This window comes from Mesocricetus auratus, unplaced genomic scaffold (genome assembly GCF_017639785.1).
Source record: "Mesocricetus auratus isolate SY011 unplaced genomic scaffold, BCM_Maur_2.0 Super-Scaffold_100007, whole genome shotgun sequence".
In the NCBI taxonomy this organism is placed as follows: Eukaryota; Metazoa; Chordata; class Mammalia; order Rodentia; family Cricetidae; genus Mesocricetus; species Mesocricetus auratus.
In genome coordinates, this window is record NW_024429191.1 from 52,368,634 (window position 1) to 52,389,201 (window position 20,568).

The 20,568-nt window shown below is 37.6% G+C and overlaps 1 protein-coding gene and 1 pseudogene across 1 annotated transcript; both read right to left on the reverse strand.

The window, feature by feature from the left end:
• Window positions 1-4,020: 4,020 nt before the first annotated feature.
• Window positions 4,021-4,953, reverse strand: LOC101831833 (olfactory receptor 1468-like). The gene has a single exon (XM_013111570.1). It carries the CDS (start codon window positions 4,951-4,953, stop codon window positions 4,021-4,023), a length of 933 nt encoding a protein of 310 aa, XP_012967024.1.
• A 7,405-nt stretch (window positions 4,954-12,358) lies between these two features.
• On the reverse strand, window positions 12,359-13,270 carry LOC101831559 (annotated as a pseudogene).
• Between the last annotated feature and the right edge of the window lie 7,298 nt (window positions 13,271-20,568).

Here is a 20,568-nt window from a genome sequence, read left to right on the forward strand (position 1 = left end):
CAATTTCTCTCATGAACATCGATGCAAAAATATTCAATAAAATACTAGCAAACCGGATTCAAGAACACATCAGAAAAATCATCCACCTTGATCAAGTAGGCTTCATCCCAGGAATGCAGGGATGGTTCAACATTAGAAAATCTATCAATGTAATCCACCATATAAACAAACTGCGAAAGAAAAACCACATGATCATCTCACTAGATGCTGAAAAAGCCTTTTTCCATGTTCTTTATGTGTGCACTTAGTACTATGAGCTTTCCTCTTATCACTGCTCTCACATAGTCCCATAATTTTGGGTATGTTGTGCTTTCATTTTCTTGAATTCTAAAAAGTCTTTAGTTTTTTTTATTACTTCCTTGACCCAGGAATAATGCAATTGAGAATTGTTCAATTTCCTTGAGTTTGTAGGCTTTCTGCAATTAGTGTTGTTGTTGAATTCTAACTTTAGCCCTGGTGAACCCATAAGATACAGGGAGTATTTCTTTTACAAATGTGTTTGCCCTTGTATTTGGGGCATAAATATTCAGAATTGAGACTTCATCTTGAATTATTTTTCCTGTTATGAGTATGGAAATTTTCCTATCCATCTCTTTTGATTATTTTTAGTTTGGAGTTTATTTTGTTAGACATTAGGATAGCTACACCCTGCTTGTTTCATAGGTTCATTTGATTGGAAAGTGTTTTCCAAACTCTTTACTCTGAGGTAACATCTGTATTTGAGACTGAGGTATGTTTATTGTATGTAGTAGAAGGATGGATCTTGTTTTCTTATACATTCTGATAGCTCATGTCTTTTTATAGGGTAATTGAGATCATTGATGTTAAGAGATATTAATGACCAGATATTTGGTTTTGTTGTTTATGGTTGTAGCGTCCATGTGTTTCTGTTCTTGGGATTGCTGGTGTGAGGTTATCTGATGCCTGTGTTTTTGTGGGTTCAAGTAACTTTCTTCCAACCTGCTTCCTTGGTTAGAGCATTCCTTCTAATACTTTTTGTAGGGCTGAAGTTTTGGATAGTTATTGTTTAAATCTAGTTTTGTCCTGGAATATCTTGTTTTTTTCATCTGTGGTGATTAAAAGCTTTGCTGCATATAGTAATCTGGGCTGGCATGCCTGGTTTCCTAGTGTCTGCAAAATATTTGTTCAAGACATTCTGGCTTTCAGAGTTTCCATTGAGAACTCTGGTGTAATTCTGATAGGTCTGACTTTATATGTTACTTGGCCTTTTGTCTTTGCAGGCCTTAGTATTTTTTCTTTACTCTATATGTTTAGTGTTTTGATTATTATATGATAAGGGGACTTTTTTTGTCCTGTCTATTTGATGTTCTGTAAGAGTCTTGTATGTTCATAGGCATATCCTTCCCCTTTTTTAAATATGTAAATTTAGCTTTATTTTCTAGGCATATCCTTCTGTAGGTTGGGAAAGTTTTTGTTTTTGATTTTGGTGAGTAGTTTTTCTGTGAATTTGAGTTGTACTACTTCTCCTTCTCCTATCCCTATGAATCTTAGGTTTGGTCTTTCATGGTGTACCAGATTTCCTTGATGTTTTTTATTAAGCTTTGTTGGGTTTAACATTTCCTTTGACTGATCAATCTATTTTCTTTATTGTATCTTCAATGTCTGAGTTTCTTTCTTCTATCTCTTGCATTCTATGAGTTATGCTGGTATCTGTAATTCCTGTTCAATTACCCAGATTTTCCATTTCCTGAATTTCTTCTATGTGCGTTCTTTATTGCTCTGTTTCAATTTTCAAGTCTTGGAATTGTTGGATTTTTTTCTTTTTCTTCTTTGCTTTCTTTAAGGAATTTATTGATTTCTTTCATTTTTGTTTGTCTTTTTCTTCATTTCTTTAAGAGAAGTTTTCAGTTCTCCCTTAGTGTCCTCTATCATCCTCATAAAGCTATTTTAAGGCTTTTTCATCTGCTTCATCTGTGTTGGACTTTTCAGGTCTTGTTGTGGTCCTGGTGGTATCATATTGCTTTTTGTGTTGTTGAATGTATTCTTACACTGTTGTCTACACATGTCTTCCTCCAATCAGTACAGGGTCTGCAGCTCTGTTGGTTGCTCTTCTTCCAGGTGTAGTTAGGGTCTCTTTCTCCAGGAACAGTTGGGGCATGTGGCACTGGTGGTCACTGTACCTCCAGATGTGGGAAGAGGTCTGGTGGATACTATACTAGTGTAGTGGTGGGGAATAGTTGATGGGAGAGAGTGCTGCTGTTTGGTTGCTGGGGCTGCTGTGTATGAGGCAGGGGTATGGGATAGTACCTAGATATCAGGGCTCCTCTGCCAGTATCTCAGATACTCACCTGTCCCTCACAATTCCAAGACTTGTATAACAAAAACTTCAAGTCTTTGAAGAATGAAACTAAAGAAGATATAACAAAATGGAAAGATCTACCATGCTCATGGATTGGTAGAATTATCATAGTAAAAATGGGTATCCTGCCAAAAGCAATACCTATTCAAATTCCAACATAATTCTTTACAGACCTCAAAAGGACACTACTCAGTTTCATATGGGAAAGCATAAAATCCCAGGATAGCTAGAATAGTCCCACACAAATAAGTTCTGGAGGTATCACCATCACTGATTTCCATCTGTACTATAGTGATATAGTAACAAAAACCATATGCTATTTGGCATAAAAAGAGATATGTTGATCAACTGAAGAACTGATAGAACTGAAGACTCAGACGGAATTCCATATACATACAGACACCTTATTTTTGAGAAAGATGCCAGAGATATACAACAGAATATGGAAACATTTTCCACATGTGGTGCTGGTCTACCTGGATGTCACTATGTAGAAGAATACAAATAGATCCATATTTGTCACCCAGCACAATACTCAAAACCAAGGAGATCATAGATCTTAACATTAAAGAACAAATTGCATGTGACGGATGAGAAAGGAGGGGATAGCCTTGAATGCATTGTCACAGGAGACAACTTCCTGATTATAACACTAATAGCATGGACACTAAGATCAACAATTAATAAATGAGACCTCATGAAACTGAAAATCTTCTTCTGGAAGGAAAATGGCACTGTTAACAGGACAAGCCAGCATCCAAAGAATGGGAAAAGCTTTTCGCAAACTCCACACATGATAGTGGACTAATGTCCAAAATATACAAGAACTCTAGACTCTAGACACCAACAAACCAAAAATTCCAATTAAAAAATGTAGTTCAGTTTGAAACAGAGAATTCTCAACAAAGGAATTCCAAAAGGCCGAGAAACTCTTAATCATCAAGTAAATTCAAATCAAAACTACTATGAGATGGAAACAGCAATCATGGAGCCTGCATAAGTCTGTGCTAGGATCTCTGCATACATGCTGTGGTTGTTTAGTTTGTGGTTTTTGTGGGACTCCTAACAGTAGGAGTTGGGGTGACTGTGAGTCATTTTCTACTCTTGGGATTCCCTTATTCTTACTGAATTGCCTCTTCCAGACTTGATATAAGGGTTTGTACATAGTCTTGTTGCATCTTGATATACCTAGAAAGTCTGCTCTTTTTCTGAAGGGAAATGGAGGAAGAGTGGATCAGAGAGAGGTGGGAATTGTTGAGGGACTGGGAAAAGTGGAGGGAATGGAAGCTGTTGTCAGAATGTATGGTATGAGTGAAAAAAATGAATAAACAAAAAGATTAATGAGTATCAACATAGGATCATGATATATCATTTATTCATATTTAAAAATTATATTTTATTCAATTCAGGAATTTCCATTAAATCACAACATTTTGATGACAAGAATGTAAGGAATGGTAATCTGATAAAACAGTGACTCTCATCTAACAACTTTCTAGAATGACACTTGAAAGACAGAGGATAGCATCACTGAGTCATTAATGTCCCATTCCCTAACTGAACTCCTTTGAAAAACTCCTGTTTGCAGTGGAAATATTATGTAGTATGTTATTGAATGTGTTTCATTTCACAGATGGATTTTATAATATTAATATATTAACTAGGTAAAATTTAAAAATTAAGAAATCCCGGAGTTACTATTATAAAGAGATTTTCTTTTCCCAAAAAACTCTTATCAGGGCCTCTTTTATATCTCTGTTCCTCAGGCTGTAGATGAAGGGATTCAGCATGGGAGTCACCACTGTGTACATCATGGCCATGGCAGTCTCCTTCACAGTTGAATTATTAGTTGATGGAAATATGTAGAGACCAAAAATTGTCCCATAGAACAGTGAGACTACACACAGGTGGGAGCCACATGTGGAGAAGACCTTGTGGAAAACCCAAGTGGATGAAACCTTTAGGATGGAGCAGACAATTTGTACATAGGACAAAATGATGAGTAAGAATGGGATGACAGTCACAAGCCCTCCCATGATAAATATCATCAATTCATTAATATGAATGTCAGAACAGGCCAACTTGAGCAAGGCAGATATGTCACAGAAAAACTGGGGGATCACATTTTTCTCACAGAATGACAACCTAGCCAAGAGTAGAGTGTGCAACATGGAATACAGCATGGCAAGTACCCAGCATAGCACCATCAGACACAAACAGAGTTTGGGGCTCATGATGGTGGTGTAGTGAAGGGGGAAACAGATGGCTACATAGCGGTCATAGGCCATGACTACAAGAAGGAAACTTTCCATGGCTGCAAAAACTATTAAAAAGTACATTTGTGTTAGACAACCTTCATAGGGGATGTATGGGTCCTGGTTCTTCATGTTCTGCAACAATCTGGGCATTGTGACAGAGGAAAAGCAGAGGTCAGAGAAGGACAAGTTGCTGAGAAAGAAGTACATGGGTGTGTGGAGATGGGAGTCCAGTAGAATGAGGATGATGATGATGAAGTTCCCCAGGACAGTGGTGAGGTACATGGCCAGCAATAGGGTATAGAACAGGAGCTGGTGCTCTGGGGAGATGGGCAGGCCCAGGAGGAGGAACTTGGGGGTTACAGTTTGGTTGTTCATTATTATTTCTTTATCTCCAGTATCCTAATGAGAAAATGTCATGGTCCCTAAAAATTCAAAGTAAAAGTGAACATATATCTAGAATAGGTATTCTTCAACAAAAGATCTGGAAGTCATCATCACAATTATAACCTCAAATTCCAAATGTCTGTAATAATTCTAATCATTAGTGATTTTCTCAATTTCTGTTTAATATGTTTTGATCTTTCATCCATTCCCAGACATTTCTATGCATTTCTACTGAGACACCAAGTGGAATGATGCTCCTCTCTCCTTCTATCTGCACATCCTGGGTAACTGTTGAATGTTCACTTACACTTTGCCTTATGAAATTTTGTATATTGATGTTCTTGAAGAAAGTGGATGAACTTTAGCATCATAATTTTTTTAAAGGGAAAGAGAGCTCATGCCTTTAATCTCAGTACTAGAGAGGTATTTAAGGAAGAAGCAAAGATTCTCATGTGAGATGTTGTTTCCAGTCACAGGGAAGACAGGATCTACAATTCAGCCTTGGTAGAAGTAAGAGCTACTGGCTGGCTGCTTTGAGCTTTAGCATCATAATTTTATATAATTTAAGATTAATATTTCAAACTCAGGCATGAATGTCTCTGTAACATACTGATTTCTGCTATGCTGTTCACTAATCATCTTTCCTCCATTGCACATATAACAGCCATCAGGAGGTCAAAACCCCCAAGTGAAATTCATGTCTTCACTTCGTTGTCTTCCAAAGCATTCCTCATTCTCTTACTTCCCTAGTATACCATAGTATAGTTAAAGAAATTCATGTATGAGTCAGAGATCTGTGAATTTTGATCCATTCATTTTTCCTTACCTTAAACTTCTGTCATACATTATACAGAGTCTCCCTTCATTACCTTTCTACATCATCCATCACTTTGTGAGATTATATTCATATATCAGGATCACATCTTGTCTTTGACTGGAATATAGAAGCAGACTCAGTTCATGTCTATGTTCACCTGTCTCCTGACCATTCTCTTCTAGTTACACCATGGCATTCTAACAGTCAATTAATCTGTAGACTTTGAGTAAAGTAACAAGCACTTCATAAGATGATGACCTTCATGCAATCATATTAAGGAATTAAAGGAAAAGGATAGTATAATGCAGAAAAGTTTTCATATCCTGCTTTCGATACAAGTCTGTAACCTCCAGCCTTCTCAAGGACTCCAATGTGTAGTCATTTCTTCAAATGTTGACCGTATCAGCCTCCAGCACTGGGTAGTCTGTGTACTAAGTCACATGCATGGACAGACACACACACACACACACACACACACACACACACCACACAAACACATATTTGTTAATATCTTATTATTGACAACCTTGGGTAACCAATTTATCACCTGGAAGGAGCAGAAACATCAAGAGATCTGAGACACCTTCTCTTAAATAGAACAACCAAGTCCGACTGATTGTATCTGCACAGACCGACTGTGTTTAATACAGCCAAGTTAAGAGTTTGCACACTTAGATATTATAGATTAGCATGGCAGAGGAGGAAAACATTCAGGAAAAGTATCATGGAACATTTAAAAAGATGAGCTCCTTATGTATACAAGACTGACCTCAAACAAGCAGCACTCCTGCCTCTGCTTCACAAGCACTGGTATTACAGGCATGTGTCATTGTGCTCAGTTTCTCTTTCTCCTGTAAATGAACAGTACCTTTGTGTTAGGTAGACATGTTTGCAAAGACTACATCCAGAGTAATAGCATCAACTGTTACCACTGATGGGTCAATGGACTTCATCCTTTCTTTAGATGTTAAGTCCACCATTCTCAAAATAAACAGCACATAAAAATCCCAAAGGAATGTGTTTCTTATGTTTTGGACATTTAAGATTCTCTATCAGTACTGATTTTGTTTGAGTAGCTTTCACTGTATGTTTTACACGAACACCCAGATGATATTAATGTCATTCTTCATGGAATGTGCTTAGGAGCAATCACAGATGTTACCACTAAAACACAGGTTTGTGAACTTGTACAAATAAAAAACCAATCATCATCTTGGATAGGACATTGCTCAGAGTTTGTTAAGACCCCACAGGGGAAAGTATAGTAAATAGCCATACCACACTACAGCAGTGAACTCCATCTCACAGCGCTTCTCTTGTGTTGAAATGGTATGATATTGAGAGAAAATTGCATAATGAATAATTGTAATGAACCCATCCATATGAGAGCAGTTATATGATGGTCATGAAACAAATAACTTTTCACTGTGGTGAAGTCTTGGGAGACAGAGATAAAAAGAATATCATACCTGGAAAAATGTCTTGATTCACACTGGAAATTTATGTGGATTGACAGCAAGACACTTTTTTCCCTGAATTTACCCAGATCTGCTGAGGCTTAGTCAAAGTTTCTAGTTCACTATTCAGCTCACCTTCATTTATTTGCATTTGCAGGAACTAGTGACCTCTGTACTCATCACCTATCTGCACCATCCCTAGTCACAACCCCCTACTGGTATCCCCTGGCCTTACAAGCTCTATATCCCAGAGGAGTCCAGATCCTGTATAAATAATTAATGACATAGTAATTACCTAGGTCCTTTCTAGGGTCAATTTACCTCAGGGATCTCTAGTGGAGACCAATTACAGTCACCAATCACTCCTTCCTACATATAGGGAAAGTAGAATGTAAACAACAAGCAAAACACATAAGCAAATAACAGCAACCAGAAGCCAAAAAAGAATGGAAGGATGCATTCTCATTGACTGTTCATGTAATGATCAGGATTTCTGCTTGACTGAACCCCACTTTCTTAGGGGGAGAAGTGCATATGGGTGACTGGAAAAACCACCCCAAATTATTAGACCTTATTCTCATTGTTAATGACTTAAAGTGTGTCATACAACAAAATCCCATAAAGGAAGTAACCAGAAGTTTTTATATTTTTGATTTTGAGCCTAGCCTTGATTGGCTGATCCATATTTCCAGCCCATCCAATAGTTTTTAAGTAGAGTGAGATCTTAGAAAATCACACACACTGGATAGACTTCCAAGGACAGCATCTCAATTCAACAGGACAGATTACCTCCAAAAGACTTAGTGCAGATATACAACCTTCTGGAAAACTTAAACTTCATCAGCCAACTTTCTGTATGTGTCAGTATATGAAATCAGGACTATGGCAAGTATATCGCATGTTTAATAGCCAAGGATGTTGAACTTTTCTTTAAGTGTTTCCATGCCATCCAAGTTTCCTCTGTTGAGTGATCTTTGTTCAGATCTGTACCCCATTTTCATAAATGAAAAGGGGCCGTAACAACAGACACTGAGCAAACCCAGAGAATCATCAGGTCATACTTTGAAAACATGCACAACACTAAATTGGAAAATTTAAAGGAAATGGACAATTTTCTGGATAGATATAACTTACCAAAGTTAAATCAAGAACAGATAAGCAATTTAAATAGACCTATAACCCTCTAATGAAATAGAAGCAGTCATCAAAATCTCCCAACCAAAACTATACCAGGGCCAAATGTTTTCAGTGCAGACTTCTACCAGACTTTCAAAGAAGAACTAATAGCAATACTGCTCAAATTATTTTGCAAAAATATAAACAGAAGGAACACTTTTCTTTTGGATTTCCTAGGTATCTATTATTTTCTCCCCCTTTTTGTTTCTGATTTATTTAAATTTGGGTATTCTCTCTTTCTTTTATTTAGTTTGGAGAAAGGTTTGCCTAGCTTGTTGAGTTTTGCAAAGAAAACTCTTTGTTTCATTGATTTTTTAAGGCTTTACCAATGGGTATTTATTGTATACTTTTGTGTATATTTTAGATATACATATAAATCTCCATATTATATAATATCATACATAAATAGTACATATGCAGTGTACTATTTACAATAGTAAATATGTTTCATTGATTGTATATTTTCCTTTGTTCCAATCAATATTACTGATTTCACCCTCAGTTTTATTATTTCCTGCTATCTACTCCTCTTGGGTGTGCTTGCTTCTTTTTATTTGAGAGCTTTCAGGTGTGCTGTTAAGCTGTTAGAATGAGATCAATTTCTTTATGTAGGCATTTTTCTCTTACCACTGCATTCATTATGTCACATAAATTTGGGTATATTGGCCGGGTGGTGGTGGCGCACGCCTTTAATCCCAGCACTCGGGAGGCAGAGGCAGGCGGATCTCTATGAGTTCGAGGCCAGGCTGGACTGACAGCCTCCAAAACAATACAGAGAAACCCTGTCTCGAAAAACCAAAAAAAATTTGGGTATATTGTGTATTCATTTTCATTGAATTCTAGGCAGTCTTTAATTTCTGCCTTGACTCCACAGTCATTTATTAATCCATTTCGGTTAGAAGTATATTTTGTTTGGTATTGACTTGGCTACATTAGCTTGGTTCTTAGTTTCATTTGCTCAGAAAATCTTTTTATAATCTTACTCTGAGTTAATGTCTATCCTTGATACTCAATTTCTATGAGTTTGTAGGCATTCTGTTGTTTCAATCCATCTTTAATCTGTGGTGGTCTGACAGGATTCAGGGTGTTATTTCAGTTTTCTTATGGCTGCTGACACTTGCTTTGTGACTGTCTATGTGGTCAATTTTGGATGAAGTTCTGTGAGGTGTTGAGAAATTATGGTTTTTTTTGTGTTTGGGTGAAATATTCTGTGGATATCTGTTAGGCCCATTTGGGATCATAATGTCTGTTAGCTCCAGTAGTTCTCTGTGTAGTTTTTGTCTGTATAAACTGTATGTTGGTGAGTTGGGATATTGCAATCTTCTGCAATGTGTGAGGGTCAATGTGTCTTTTAAGCTTTAGTAAAGTTTCCATTATAAACATGAACATCGTTGCATTTGGGTCATAAATGTTAAGAATTGAAAGATCATTTTGGTGGATTTTTCTTTTTTTGAGTACGAAGAGTCCTTCTCCATCCTTTTAGATTTATTTTGGTTTGAAGTCTATTTTGTTAGGTATTAGCATGGCTATATTTGCTTGCTTCTTTCATCCATTTGCTTGGAAAATCTTTTTTCCAACCTTTTAATGTGAGCTAATGCCTATCCTTGATGTGGAGGTGTGGTCCTTGTATGCAGTAGAAGGACAGATTCTGTTTTCGCACCCATTCTTTTAGTCGGTGGATTTTTTTAACTGGGAAACTGAGTCCGTTGATGTTGAGTGAGATCTTGAATAATGATTGTTAATTCCTGTTATTTTGTTGTTGGTGTTGCTGTGCAAATGTGTGTGTGTGTGTGTGTGTGTGTGTGAGTGCTTCCCTCATTTTGATTTTGATGTGAGTGATTATGTATTTCCTGTAATTTCATTGGTGTAGTTAGTAATCTTAGTTTGGAGTTCTCTTTCCAGTGTCTTCTGTAGGCCTGATTTGTAGACAGAAATTGTTTGAAATTGACTTTCTCATGGAATGTCTTGTTTTCTGAATCCATGGTGATTGATAGCTTTGCTAAGTGTAGTAGTCTGCACTGGCATCTCTTAGAATCTGTAGGATATCTGTCCAGGCCCTTCTTTGTTTTAGAGTCTCTACTGAGAAGTTAGGTTTAATTATAATATGTCTACCTTTATATGTTACTAAATCTTTTCCCTTGGAGATTTTAATATTCTTTTTTATTCTGAATGTTTACTGTTTTAGCTGTTATCTGGCAAGGGGACTTTCTTTTCTGGTCCAATCTAGTTGTTACGTGTCTTTCTCTTACCTTTATTGGCATCTCCTTCTTTAGGTTAGTAAATTTTTCTTCTATGACCTTGTTGAAATTATTTTCTGGGCTTGTGAGTTGGGAATATTTTCTTTCTTCTGTTCCTACTGTTCTTACAGTTGGGCTTTCATTCTAGATTTCCTGGATGTTTTATGCCTGGAAGTTTTTAGATTCAGCAGCTTCTTTGACTAATGTATCTTTTTTGTCATGTCTTCAACACCAGAGATTCTTGCGTTGGTGGTATAGTGGTGAGCATAGCTGCCTTCCAGAGATTCTTTTATCCATCTCTTGTATTGTGTTGTTCATGCATCTATGCTTCCTGTTCACTTACATTGATTTTCCATTTCTAGATTTCTACCAGTTTATGTTTTTTATGGTTATTATTTCCATTTTCAGGCCTTGAACAATCTCATTATTTTTCATCTGTTTGTTTTTCTTGAATTTTTAAAATGGATTCATTTCTTCCATTTTTATCATTTTCTTTGATTTCTTTTTTTGTTTTGTTTTTTTGTTTGTTTTTTTTTTTTGGTTTTTCGAGGCAGGTTTTCTCTGTGGCTTTGGAGACTGTCCTGGAACTAGCTCTTGTAGACCAGGCTGGTCTCAAACTCACAGAGATCCACCTGCCTCTGCCTCCTGAGTGCTTAAGGCATGTGCCACCACTGCTCAGCTTTCTTCAATTTCTTAAAGGTATTTATTCATTTCCTCTCTAAGGACCCCCATTGTGTTCATAAAGTTGATTTTAAGGCATTTTTCTTGTACTTCATCTTTGCTGAAATTCTAAGGGCTTGGTGTAATATGATAGACTTCAGTGGTGACATATTACCCTGGTTGTTTTTGGTTGTATTTTTATACTTGTGTATAAGTATCTGTGTTTTGTAGTGACTATAGGTGCCAATTTCTGAGTTTTTCTTTGTTGGATGTTTGTTTTTGTTCCTTTTTTTCTGTTTCCTCTCTGGTCTTCTGGTCTGTGTAGCTTGGAGTTTTGTCAGCAGGTTTAACCTGTGGTCCAGGAGGGAGTTTCCATCTGAGTTGGAACCTTGACTTCTGGTGGCTATCGTGGCCCTTGATGTAACAGAGTTTCTCCATCTGAATTGGCGCAAACATACACGAGGCAGTACCAGCTTCTAGTTTTCTTTCCTGCATATTAAAGAAGTAAATTGAATGGTCCCTGGTTATTAGTCAATTTCAGAATAAGATAACATTATGCAAATGATAATTATTCAAAACAATTTCTATAAATATGTTTAGGGTGAAGACTAATCAGGAAAGATAACAAAGATATGAATGCAATAGTGGAAGCTAACTGAAAAAAATGATGTCAAAATCAGTGTGGGAGAACCTTTAGGAAATGTTATAAGGAAGCTGGGTTGTGGAGAGAATTCATAATTATCAAGTGTCATAAATCTATTTTTTATACTACTTTAACTGACATACCAGTCAATATCACAATCAGGGTAAGATGACAAAATGTTGTAAGGAGTGGAGATCATATTAGACAGTAACTCTTTCACTATGCATTTCTAATATTGCTCATGTGAAGTAAGAAGGAAGATATGTCCAGATATCAAAGACAATCCTACTTTTGTGTACTGAACAGTTATGTAGCATGCCCTTTCATAAGGAATGACATCTGACATAAAATATTAACATCATTACATTTATTACACAGAATTAGTAAAAAAAATCCTGTGTTAACATTACAAAGATTTTTTCTTACTGCAGATAACTCTTCTTAGTGCCCCCTTCATGTCTCTGTTTCCTAGGCTGTAGATGAAGGGATTCTGTATGGGTGTCACCACTGTGTACATCATGGCCAGGATAATCTCCTTCACCATAAAGTTATTAGCTACTGGACATAAGTACAGACAAATAATTGTCCCATAGAACAGAGACATCACAAACAGGTGGGAACCACAGGTATAGAAGACCTTGTTGGATGCTCTGGGTATAAAAGACCTTGAGAATGTGGGGTACAATCCTTGCATAGGACCCAACAATGAGTAGGAATGGTATTTTAACAGTGAGTCCATTCATGATTAATATCAACTCATTAACATAAATATTTGATCAGGACAGCTTTAGGAGAACAGAGTTCACTGAAAAAGTGAAGAATCACCTTGTTGTCATAAAAGACAAACTGTCTATGAGCAGGAATGCAGTCAGCATCTACAGTAGCATCAGTAGACTAGCACAGAGCTTGGGACTCATGATACTGTGTAGTAAAATAGGAAGCAGATGGCCATATACCAGTCACAGTCCATGACCACAAGAAGGAAACTCTCCATGTCTCCAAAAACTATTAAAAAGTACATTTGTATCAGAAATTCTACATAGGGAATGGATGGGTCCTGGATCTGCATGTTCTTCAGGAATTTGGGCATTGTGACAGAAGAAAAGCAGAGGTCAGAGAAGGACAAGTTGCTGAGAAACAAGTGCATGGGTGTGTGGAGATGAGAGTCCAGTTGAATGAGGATGATGATGAGGTTCCCCAGAACAGTGGTGAGGTACATGGCTAGGAACAGGGTATAGAACAGGTGCTGGTGCTCTGGGGTAATGGGCAAGCCCAGGAGGAGGAAGAGAGAAATGTCAATTTGGTTGTTTCCAGTCATGATCTGCCTCCAATGAATGAAAGATAAAAATGACCAATTTCTTAACCTTCTAGTAGTTGAGCCTGTGTGAGATCATATTTAAATTCCACTCCTTTGTCTCATTTAGCAAGAATATTTTTATTTTTCCTATTCTTAATTTGTATATTTTGTACTTCACTATGGCTTAGAATATATTTCATTTTTTTTTGAATTCTTCAGTTAACTTTGACAGATGATGACATGCTAATCCTGTTGTTTATACTCTGCTGACACTCCCCATCCATCTCCATGACCCAGTGAAAACAGACATTTTTCTGTAACACCAGTGGTTTGTTGCATACTCAATATTAATTAACCTTACTCTCCTCAAAATAATTGTAATCTCTTTATCCAAATATGTTTTGTCATTATAGCCATCATTGACTTTTCTTAATATGCTTTAGCATAACCTACTATTTTAGCATTGCCTACTCACTACTAATTACTTATGATATGCAAATGTGTTGGTATATCTCTTTCCTGACGTCCTGCTTATTCTAGGCAACTATAGTTCACATAATTGTGTATTTTCTTTTTCTGTGAATTTTCTTGAATTATTTTTGTACACCAATCCTCACAACTCTATATGAGCCCAAGAAAAACACGTACACTTCAATGTATTATATTGCCAATTAAATGTCAAACATAGATGACTCTCTTTAACCTATAGAAGTCAGTAACTCATTGTTTTTTCTCATAGGTATCTATGACTCAATACATCCCAAGATAAATTCACTCCTCTTTCTCCCAACATCTTGTATTTCACACTTCTCTTGATTGTCATAATATAATAAAAGAAATTCAAGGCCCATTATGTGAGTTTTATTGCATTGTTTCTTTTTTCTTACCTGGACCTCCCATCTAACATAACATAGTCTCTCATCTTCATCCATTTCTTATCCTGGTGTCAAAAACCATCCAATCATATTCTTAGAAAGGGATGCCATCATTTCTTTCCTGAAAAACTGAATTCAGAATTCAATTCCAACACGTGTTCCATGTCTCAACACTATTTTCTTCAGTTTGTTTAACACACTCCCATTCTGAGATGGAAATACAGATCTCTTTTTTCTGTTTCATTTCAAGACGACCTTTTTGTTCTTAAGGACAAAATTCCTATCACATGCACAAATGAAGCTTGCTTTTGTGACTTGAACCGTTTTTTTTTTTGTTTGTTTTTTTTTTTTGTTTTTGGTTTCTAGAGACAGGGTTTCTCTGTATTGTTTTGGAGGCTGTCCTGGAACTCGCTCTGTAGATCAGGCTGGCCTCGAACTCACAGAGATCCACCTGCCTCTGCCTCCTGAATGCTGGGATTAAAGGCATGCGCCACCAATGCCCGGCTAACTTGTACCAATTTTTACAATGTGGCCTCACAGGGTACCTGCTCTCCTTTTCAGCAATACTGTATTTCAAACTAGATTTTGTGCCTCCATCATTTCTGATTTGATGTTCTTTTTGCCCATTACATGTTCTTCTCTGTGACATGGCTTTTCCCACTTATGTTTCCAAACCATGAAATGCCATATGCTAAATTAAACTTTCTTTATGTCCCTACACACAATTAGACGTGCTGTCATGTTCCCTCAGGATTTTGTACTCATCTAACATCTACCTATGTCCCTTTCTACTGGTTCACAGCTGTTGTTGCCACAGTCTTTACTTCATGCCAGAAAGGCCACTGCTGCACTCATCTTGCAGCAAGGCCCACTATTCCTGAGCATGACCCAGTGCCCATGAAGATTTCCTGACTCGGCTGTAGCCAGAGACAAACACTTTTTCAAATTTAATGCAGATACGTGCCACACCAAATCCAATAGATTCTGTGAGACATGTTCCACAGACTGAGGCGCTAACTTCCAAAGAAAGAGGTCTGGAAAGGGTTGTGGAACTCTCGACCAGAGAAAAATACTGAGCTGTAGTTTTCATAGAAATCTCTGTTCTATTCTTTTCTCATATTAACAAAATGTTCCTAAAAACCTATTCTGATATTTTAAACAAAAATATAAATGAGAAACCATTCCCAGAGACATGGTCACTGACCATGACCTCGTCTTCAGGAAAACCAGTGCTTTTCGAATCATTCACATAAGTAAATAGTAATAGTATTAACAAAAACTTTCCCAACAATAAAATTTCATATGGCTGTACATGTGTGATTGAGAGTGGTTTTAATATTTGATAAAGAAAGTTTTTAATAAGAAAAAGTCAAAGACTCACAAAAACTAGGTAACAGATATCAAACAATTGTGACTTAGGTAGCAGGTTTCAACATTAACAGACCATAAAAATTTTATTAACCTGATTTTAGAAATAGGTGGCTAGCTGTGGTTAGCCCTGAATGTGATTTTCTGATCTATTGTTGGATAAGTTGTGTGTTTGTGCCTAGTAATGATGATGTCATTTGGGTATTGCTTCGTTCAAAACAACCCCTGAGATGATATTTGTTTTCGTTATAAAAAGCCTTGCTTGAGAACGGCAAAATACACTCAGATTCAAACTGCTCTGTGTTTGTTTCTGTTTGTCACCACCGAATCCTTATCCACCTAGTCTTCAAGAACCCTCATCACAGGGACCCCCCATACCTGGCTGGGTTGGTCTATGGCAGATATGTGCATCAAATCCAAATAATTTCTCTTCTTCAATCTCCCCAGAATACAAATGCATTAAACTTGACAGTTTAGAATGAAAATTTGATAGGTTGTGATTAGTTTTATAGATGTAGATATGTCTTCATGGAAAGTATTAGGGGTGAATAAAATGCAATACTCTTTTCAATAATACTAATGACTCAAAATGTTTATGCTTCATTTCATATGACTCCACTGATAGTGTGCAGGAAAAGAAATACAATTAACATATTTTAAACTAGAAGTTATTTTTATCCTTCTTTTGACTTCATCTTCAGTTATCCATACATAACTCGATAGTTAGTTATTACCTAATCTGGTCTAGGTCCTGATTACAATTTTGGTCAAATTATAGTTCTGGAAATGTCTATGATGGTGTTTTACACTGTTAACATTTAAGTCAGTAATTAATATTAAATCAGAGTAAAATAACTCTAATTGTTCATAATGTGGCTAGCTTCATATTAGCAATTGGCAGAAGAATCAGAAAAAGTGAAGCTCCTTGGAAACTACATCCAGACTGCCTTGGATTTGAGACTGTACCTCTACTCTTCCCAGGGACTTGGGTCTGCAGCACTGGACTTACAAATTCCCAATTGTGTAGGTTGTATCTTTAGAACAGTTCCTTGTCCTGTTCCTCTTTTTCCTAAATAATTCTGTCTAATGAGCCCCAATGTATATCAGAGTTGGCAAAGAAGTTAAGGAGTAGCACAAATACATGGGGAGGCAGGGGTGGGGTATTTAGCTCAGTGGTACTGTAGCTACCTTGCATGCCAAAGACTCTACCTGAAAAAAATGAAGAAAATGGATGACACACAGAGATGCGGGAAATCCTTCCATATCTGACTGAGCCTTGCTGCTGGGGTCTTCATCCTGCTGATGCTCATTAGTGCAGGTGCAGTAACGTTTAACACTTGGATGCTATGTTTGGTAACAATGGGAGGATAATATTGGTGAAATCGTGCATCTACTTTCTCAGAATTATTCTTATTCTGTGAATGAATGGGTCCCATGTTTTATGGAGGCTCACATGCAGAAATTACAAGGCAGAAGTCACCTGTGAAGCTTGTTGCTGCTGACCTAATGAACTTAATTTCTTCTATTGTTGAACTCACAATTACTGACCTGAAGAGCACATGAGAATCCCCAGTGGAAATCATTCTATCAGTTAATATACATGCAACTCACCTGGGATTCTCTGGAAACATTGATTATGGTTATGAATCTGATAATCAACTTTATAAATGGACACCCAGGAGATGTCAATGCTCTGCTCAAAAGGTTGAAGTAAAGATCAAACTCCTTTTGATAGATGTATTCAAAGTTTACTAATGTTCCAAAGCTAAAGACATACTAAAAGAAGGATTAAAAATTGCTGCATTGAGGGGAATTAAGGGCCATTGGGTGTTAATTCTTGTTTGTTTTGGATTTGTTGTTGTTGTTGGTATTGTGTGTGGATTTACCCCTCTTTTTCTTTTGACTGTGGTAAAGTGGGATTATCTATTGTCTGTTTTGTGAGTGTAGTTTATTTCCTTAGGTTGGAGTTTTCCTTCCAGTACTTTCTGTTGGGCTGGGTTAGTGAATATGTATTGTTTGAATATGGTGGTCAAGATCAGGATGTAGAAACCCACAGGAACAGCTGATCTGAACAGGGGGGAGCTCAGGGACCTAAGACTGATACCTGGGAATCCAGTTAGGACCAACCTAGACCTCCTGATCCTGTGTGTCATTTAGGAGGCCTGGGCAAATTTTGGGGCCTCAGGGAGTGGATCAGTATTCATCCCTTGTATATGAATGGACTTTGGGAACCCATTCCACATAGAGGAATACTCTCTCAGGCTAGACACATGTGGGAGGGTCTAGGCCCTGCTCCAAATGATGTGACAGATTTTGAAGATGCCCCATGGAAAGCCTCACCCTCCCTGGGGAGCAGAGAGAGTATGTGATAGGAGGTTGGTGGAGGGCAAGGTAGGAGGGGAAGGAGAGGGAACTAGGATGGACATGTAAAACAAGCTTGTTTCTAATTTAAATAAAAAAATCTGAAAGAGAAAAAGAACTCCTGCATTGCCCTATCCCATAGAGCTGTTATTAATTTGAAATGGAAAAAGGACTTGCCTAGTAAGTAATTGTAATAACCCCATCATTACCAAAATGATTATCTATGCAACAGTGAAACAAAGCATTTCTACAGTATGATTAAGTTTTTGCAAAGTATGGAAATGGCCAAGAAATGTTATACCAGAAAATGCTACTTACAGTGTCATAAAACTGGAAATGCAAGATCCATAGGTTGGAGGACAGTAAGGTACTTCCTGACAACTTATATATAGTGACTTAAGATATATATAAGTCTGCATTTCTGATCCTGGTCACCTTTACTTGTTATAAGCACAGGAAAGAACAGCCTCTGCAGCCAATACATTTTTATGTGTCTCCTTTTAGTCATCTCTGGGCCCAGGGACACTGGAGCCAGAGAAGTCCAGATCCTGCGTATTTACCCAGGACCTATTTAGGACAAATATGCTCAGGACCCTTAGGTGCAATCTGAATATTCTTAGAGGAAGGTGGAAATGAAGAAAAAGTCAGATGTATGCTTATCCTCTGTTTGCCAGTTTATGGAATGGTCAGGATTTATGTATAATCCAGATTAGATATTTGAGTAGGGTAAGAATGGATTATTGGAAAATCACTGTTGTAACTGTAAATGGTTTGTGTTTAAAGAAGTTGGATTCTTTTTTAAGTTTTTTATTACATTTTAAAAATTAGGAACAAGCTTGATTCACATGTCAATCCCAGTTCTCTCTCTCCCTTCCCTCCTCCTGTACTCTCCCATCCCCCCCCCAGTCCTCAACCCCATCCCTACTCCCTTCCCCATAGAGGATATCCAGAGTCTGTCATTTCATTCAGGGAAGGGCCTAGGCCCTCCCCCAAGAGTCTAGGCTGAGAGAGCACCCCTCTTTGTGGTATGGACACTCAAAGTCTATTTATATGCCAGGGACAAATAATGATCTACTGCCCAGGGCCCCATAGATTGTCCAGGCCTCTTCACTGATACCCACATTCAGGGGGTCTGGATCAGTCCTATGCTGACATCCCAGCTGTCGGTCTGGGGTCCAAGAGTTCCTCCTTGATCAGGTCAGCTGTTTGTTGGTTTCACCAGCCCATTCTTTACCCCTTTGCTCATCACTCCTCCCTCTCTGTCACTGGTTTCCAGGAATTCAGTGTTTAGGTATAGGTGTTTGCCTCTGCTTACATCAGTCACTGGATGAAGATTCTAGGATAAAGTAGTCTTCAAACTCATTATCAGGGATGGGCAATTTAGGGTAGTCTCTCCACTATTGCTTAGTTTGCTAGTTGGTGTCATCCTTGTAGATTGTTAGAGATCTCACTGGTGCCAGATCTCTCCTCAAACCTATAATGACTCTCTCTGTTATGGTTTTTCTCATCCTGTTCTCCCCTCAATTTCCCCAACTTAACCTTCTTGTTCCGCCAAACTCCAACCTTCTCTCTCCTTCTCTTCTCTATTTTTCCTAGATCCCAGGCCCACCCCCTCCTAATCTACTCAGAAGATCTTGCCTCATTCCCCTTCTCTGGGGTACCATACATATCTATCTTATGTCCTTTCCTGTTTCCCAGACTCTCTGGTGGTGGGATTGTAGGCTGGCACACCTTTGATCCATGTCTAAAATCCATGTATGAGTGAGTACATTACCATGTTTGTCTTTTTGTGACTGGGCTACCTCATTCAGGATGGTTTCTTCTAGTGCTATCCATTTGCCTGCAAATTTCAAGATTTTTTCTGCTGACTAGTATTCCATTGTGTAAATGTACCACATTTTGTGTATCCACTCTTCAGTTGAGGGGCATTTAGGTTGCTTCCAGGTTCTGGCTATTACAAATAATGCTGTTGTAAACATAGTGGAACAGATGTCCTTGTATGTATGAATGTGCATCTTTTGGAGGTATGCCTAAGAGTGGAATTGTTAGGTATTGTGGTAGATTGATTCCCATTTTCCTGAAGAATCTCCATAGTGATTTCCAAAGTGGCTGTATGAGTTGGCACTCCCACCAGCAGTGGAGGAGTGTTCCCCTCTCTCCACATCCTCTCAAACATAAATTGTCATTGGTGTTTTTGATTTTAGGCATTCTGACAGGAATGAGATGGTATCTCACATTTGCTTTGATTTGCATTTCCTTAATGGCTAAGGATGTTGAGCACTTTCTCAAGTCTCTCAACCATTTTAGATTCCTCTATTGAGAATTCTCTATTTAGTTCTTTACCCCACTTTTTAATTGGATCCTCTGGTGTTTTGGAATTCTTTGTCTACATTATCAATTATTGTGGATGCAGTTCATACCATCTTTTGTTACTCTGTAATTTTTCTTGGCGTGTATAGTGTGCCTTCTCTTTCATTTCTCATTCTTGTGACTTATGCCTGCTTCATTTTTTAAAATCTCAGTTACTGGCTTTTTAAAATAACTGTATTTAAAGGACCAATCTTTGGCTTCATTGACTTCTTCTGGTATTTCGTTTTCAATTTCAACTGATTAATATTCTCTCTCTCTCTCTCTCTCTCTCTCTCTCTCTGTGTGTGTGTGTGTGTGTGTGTGTGTGAATGTAATTTCTTTTCTTATACATCCTTAGAGTTTAAG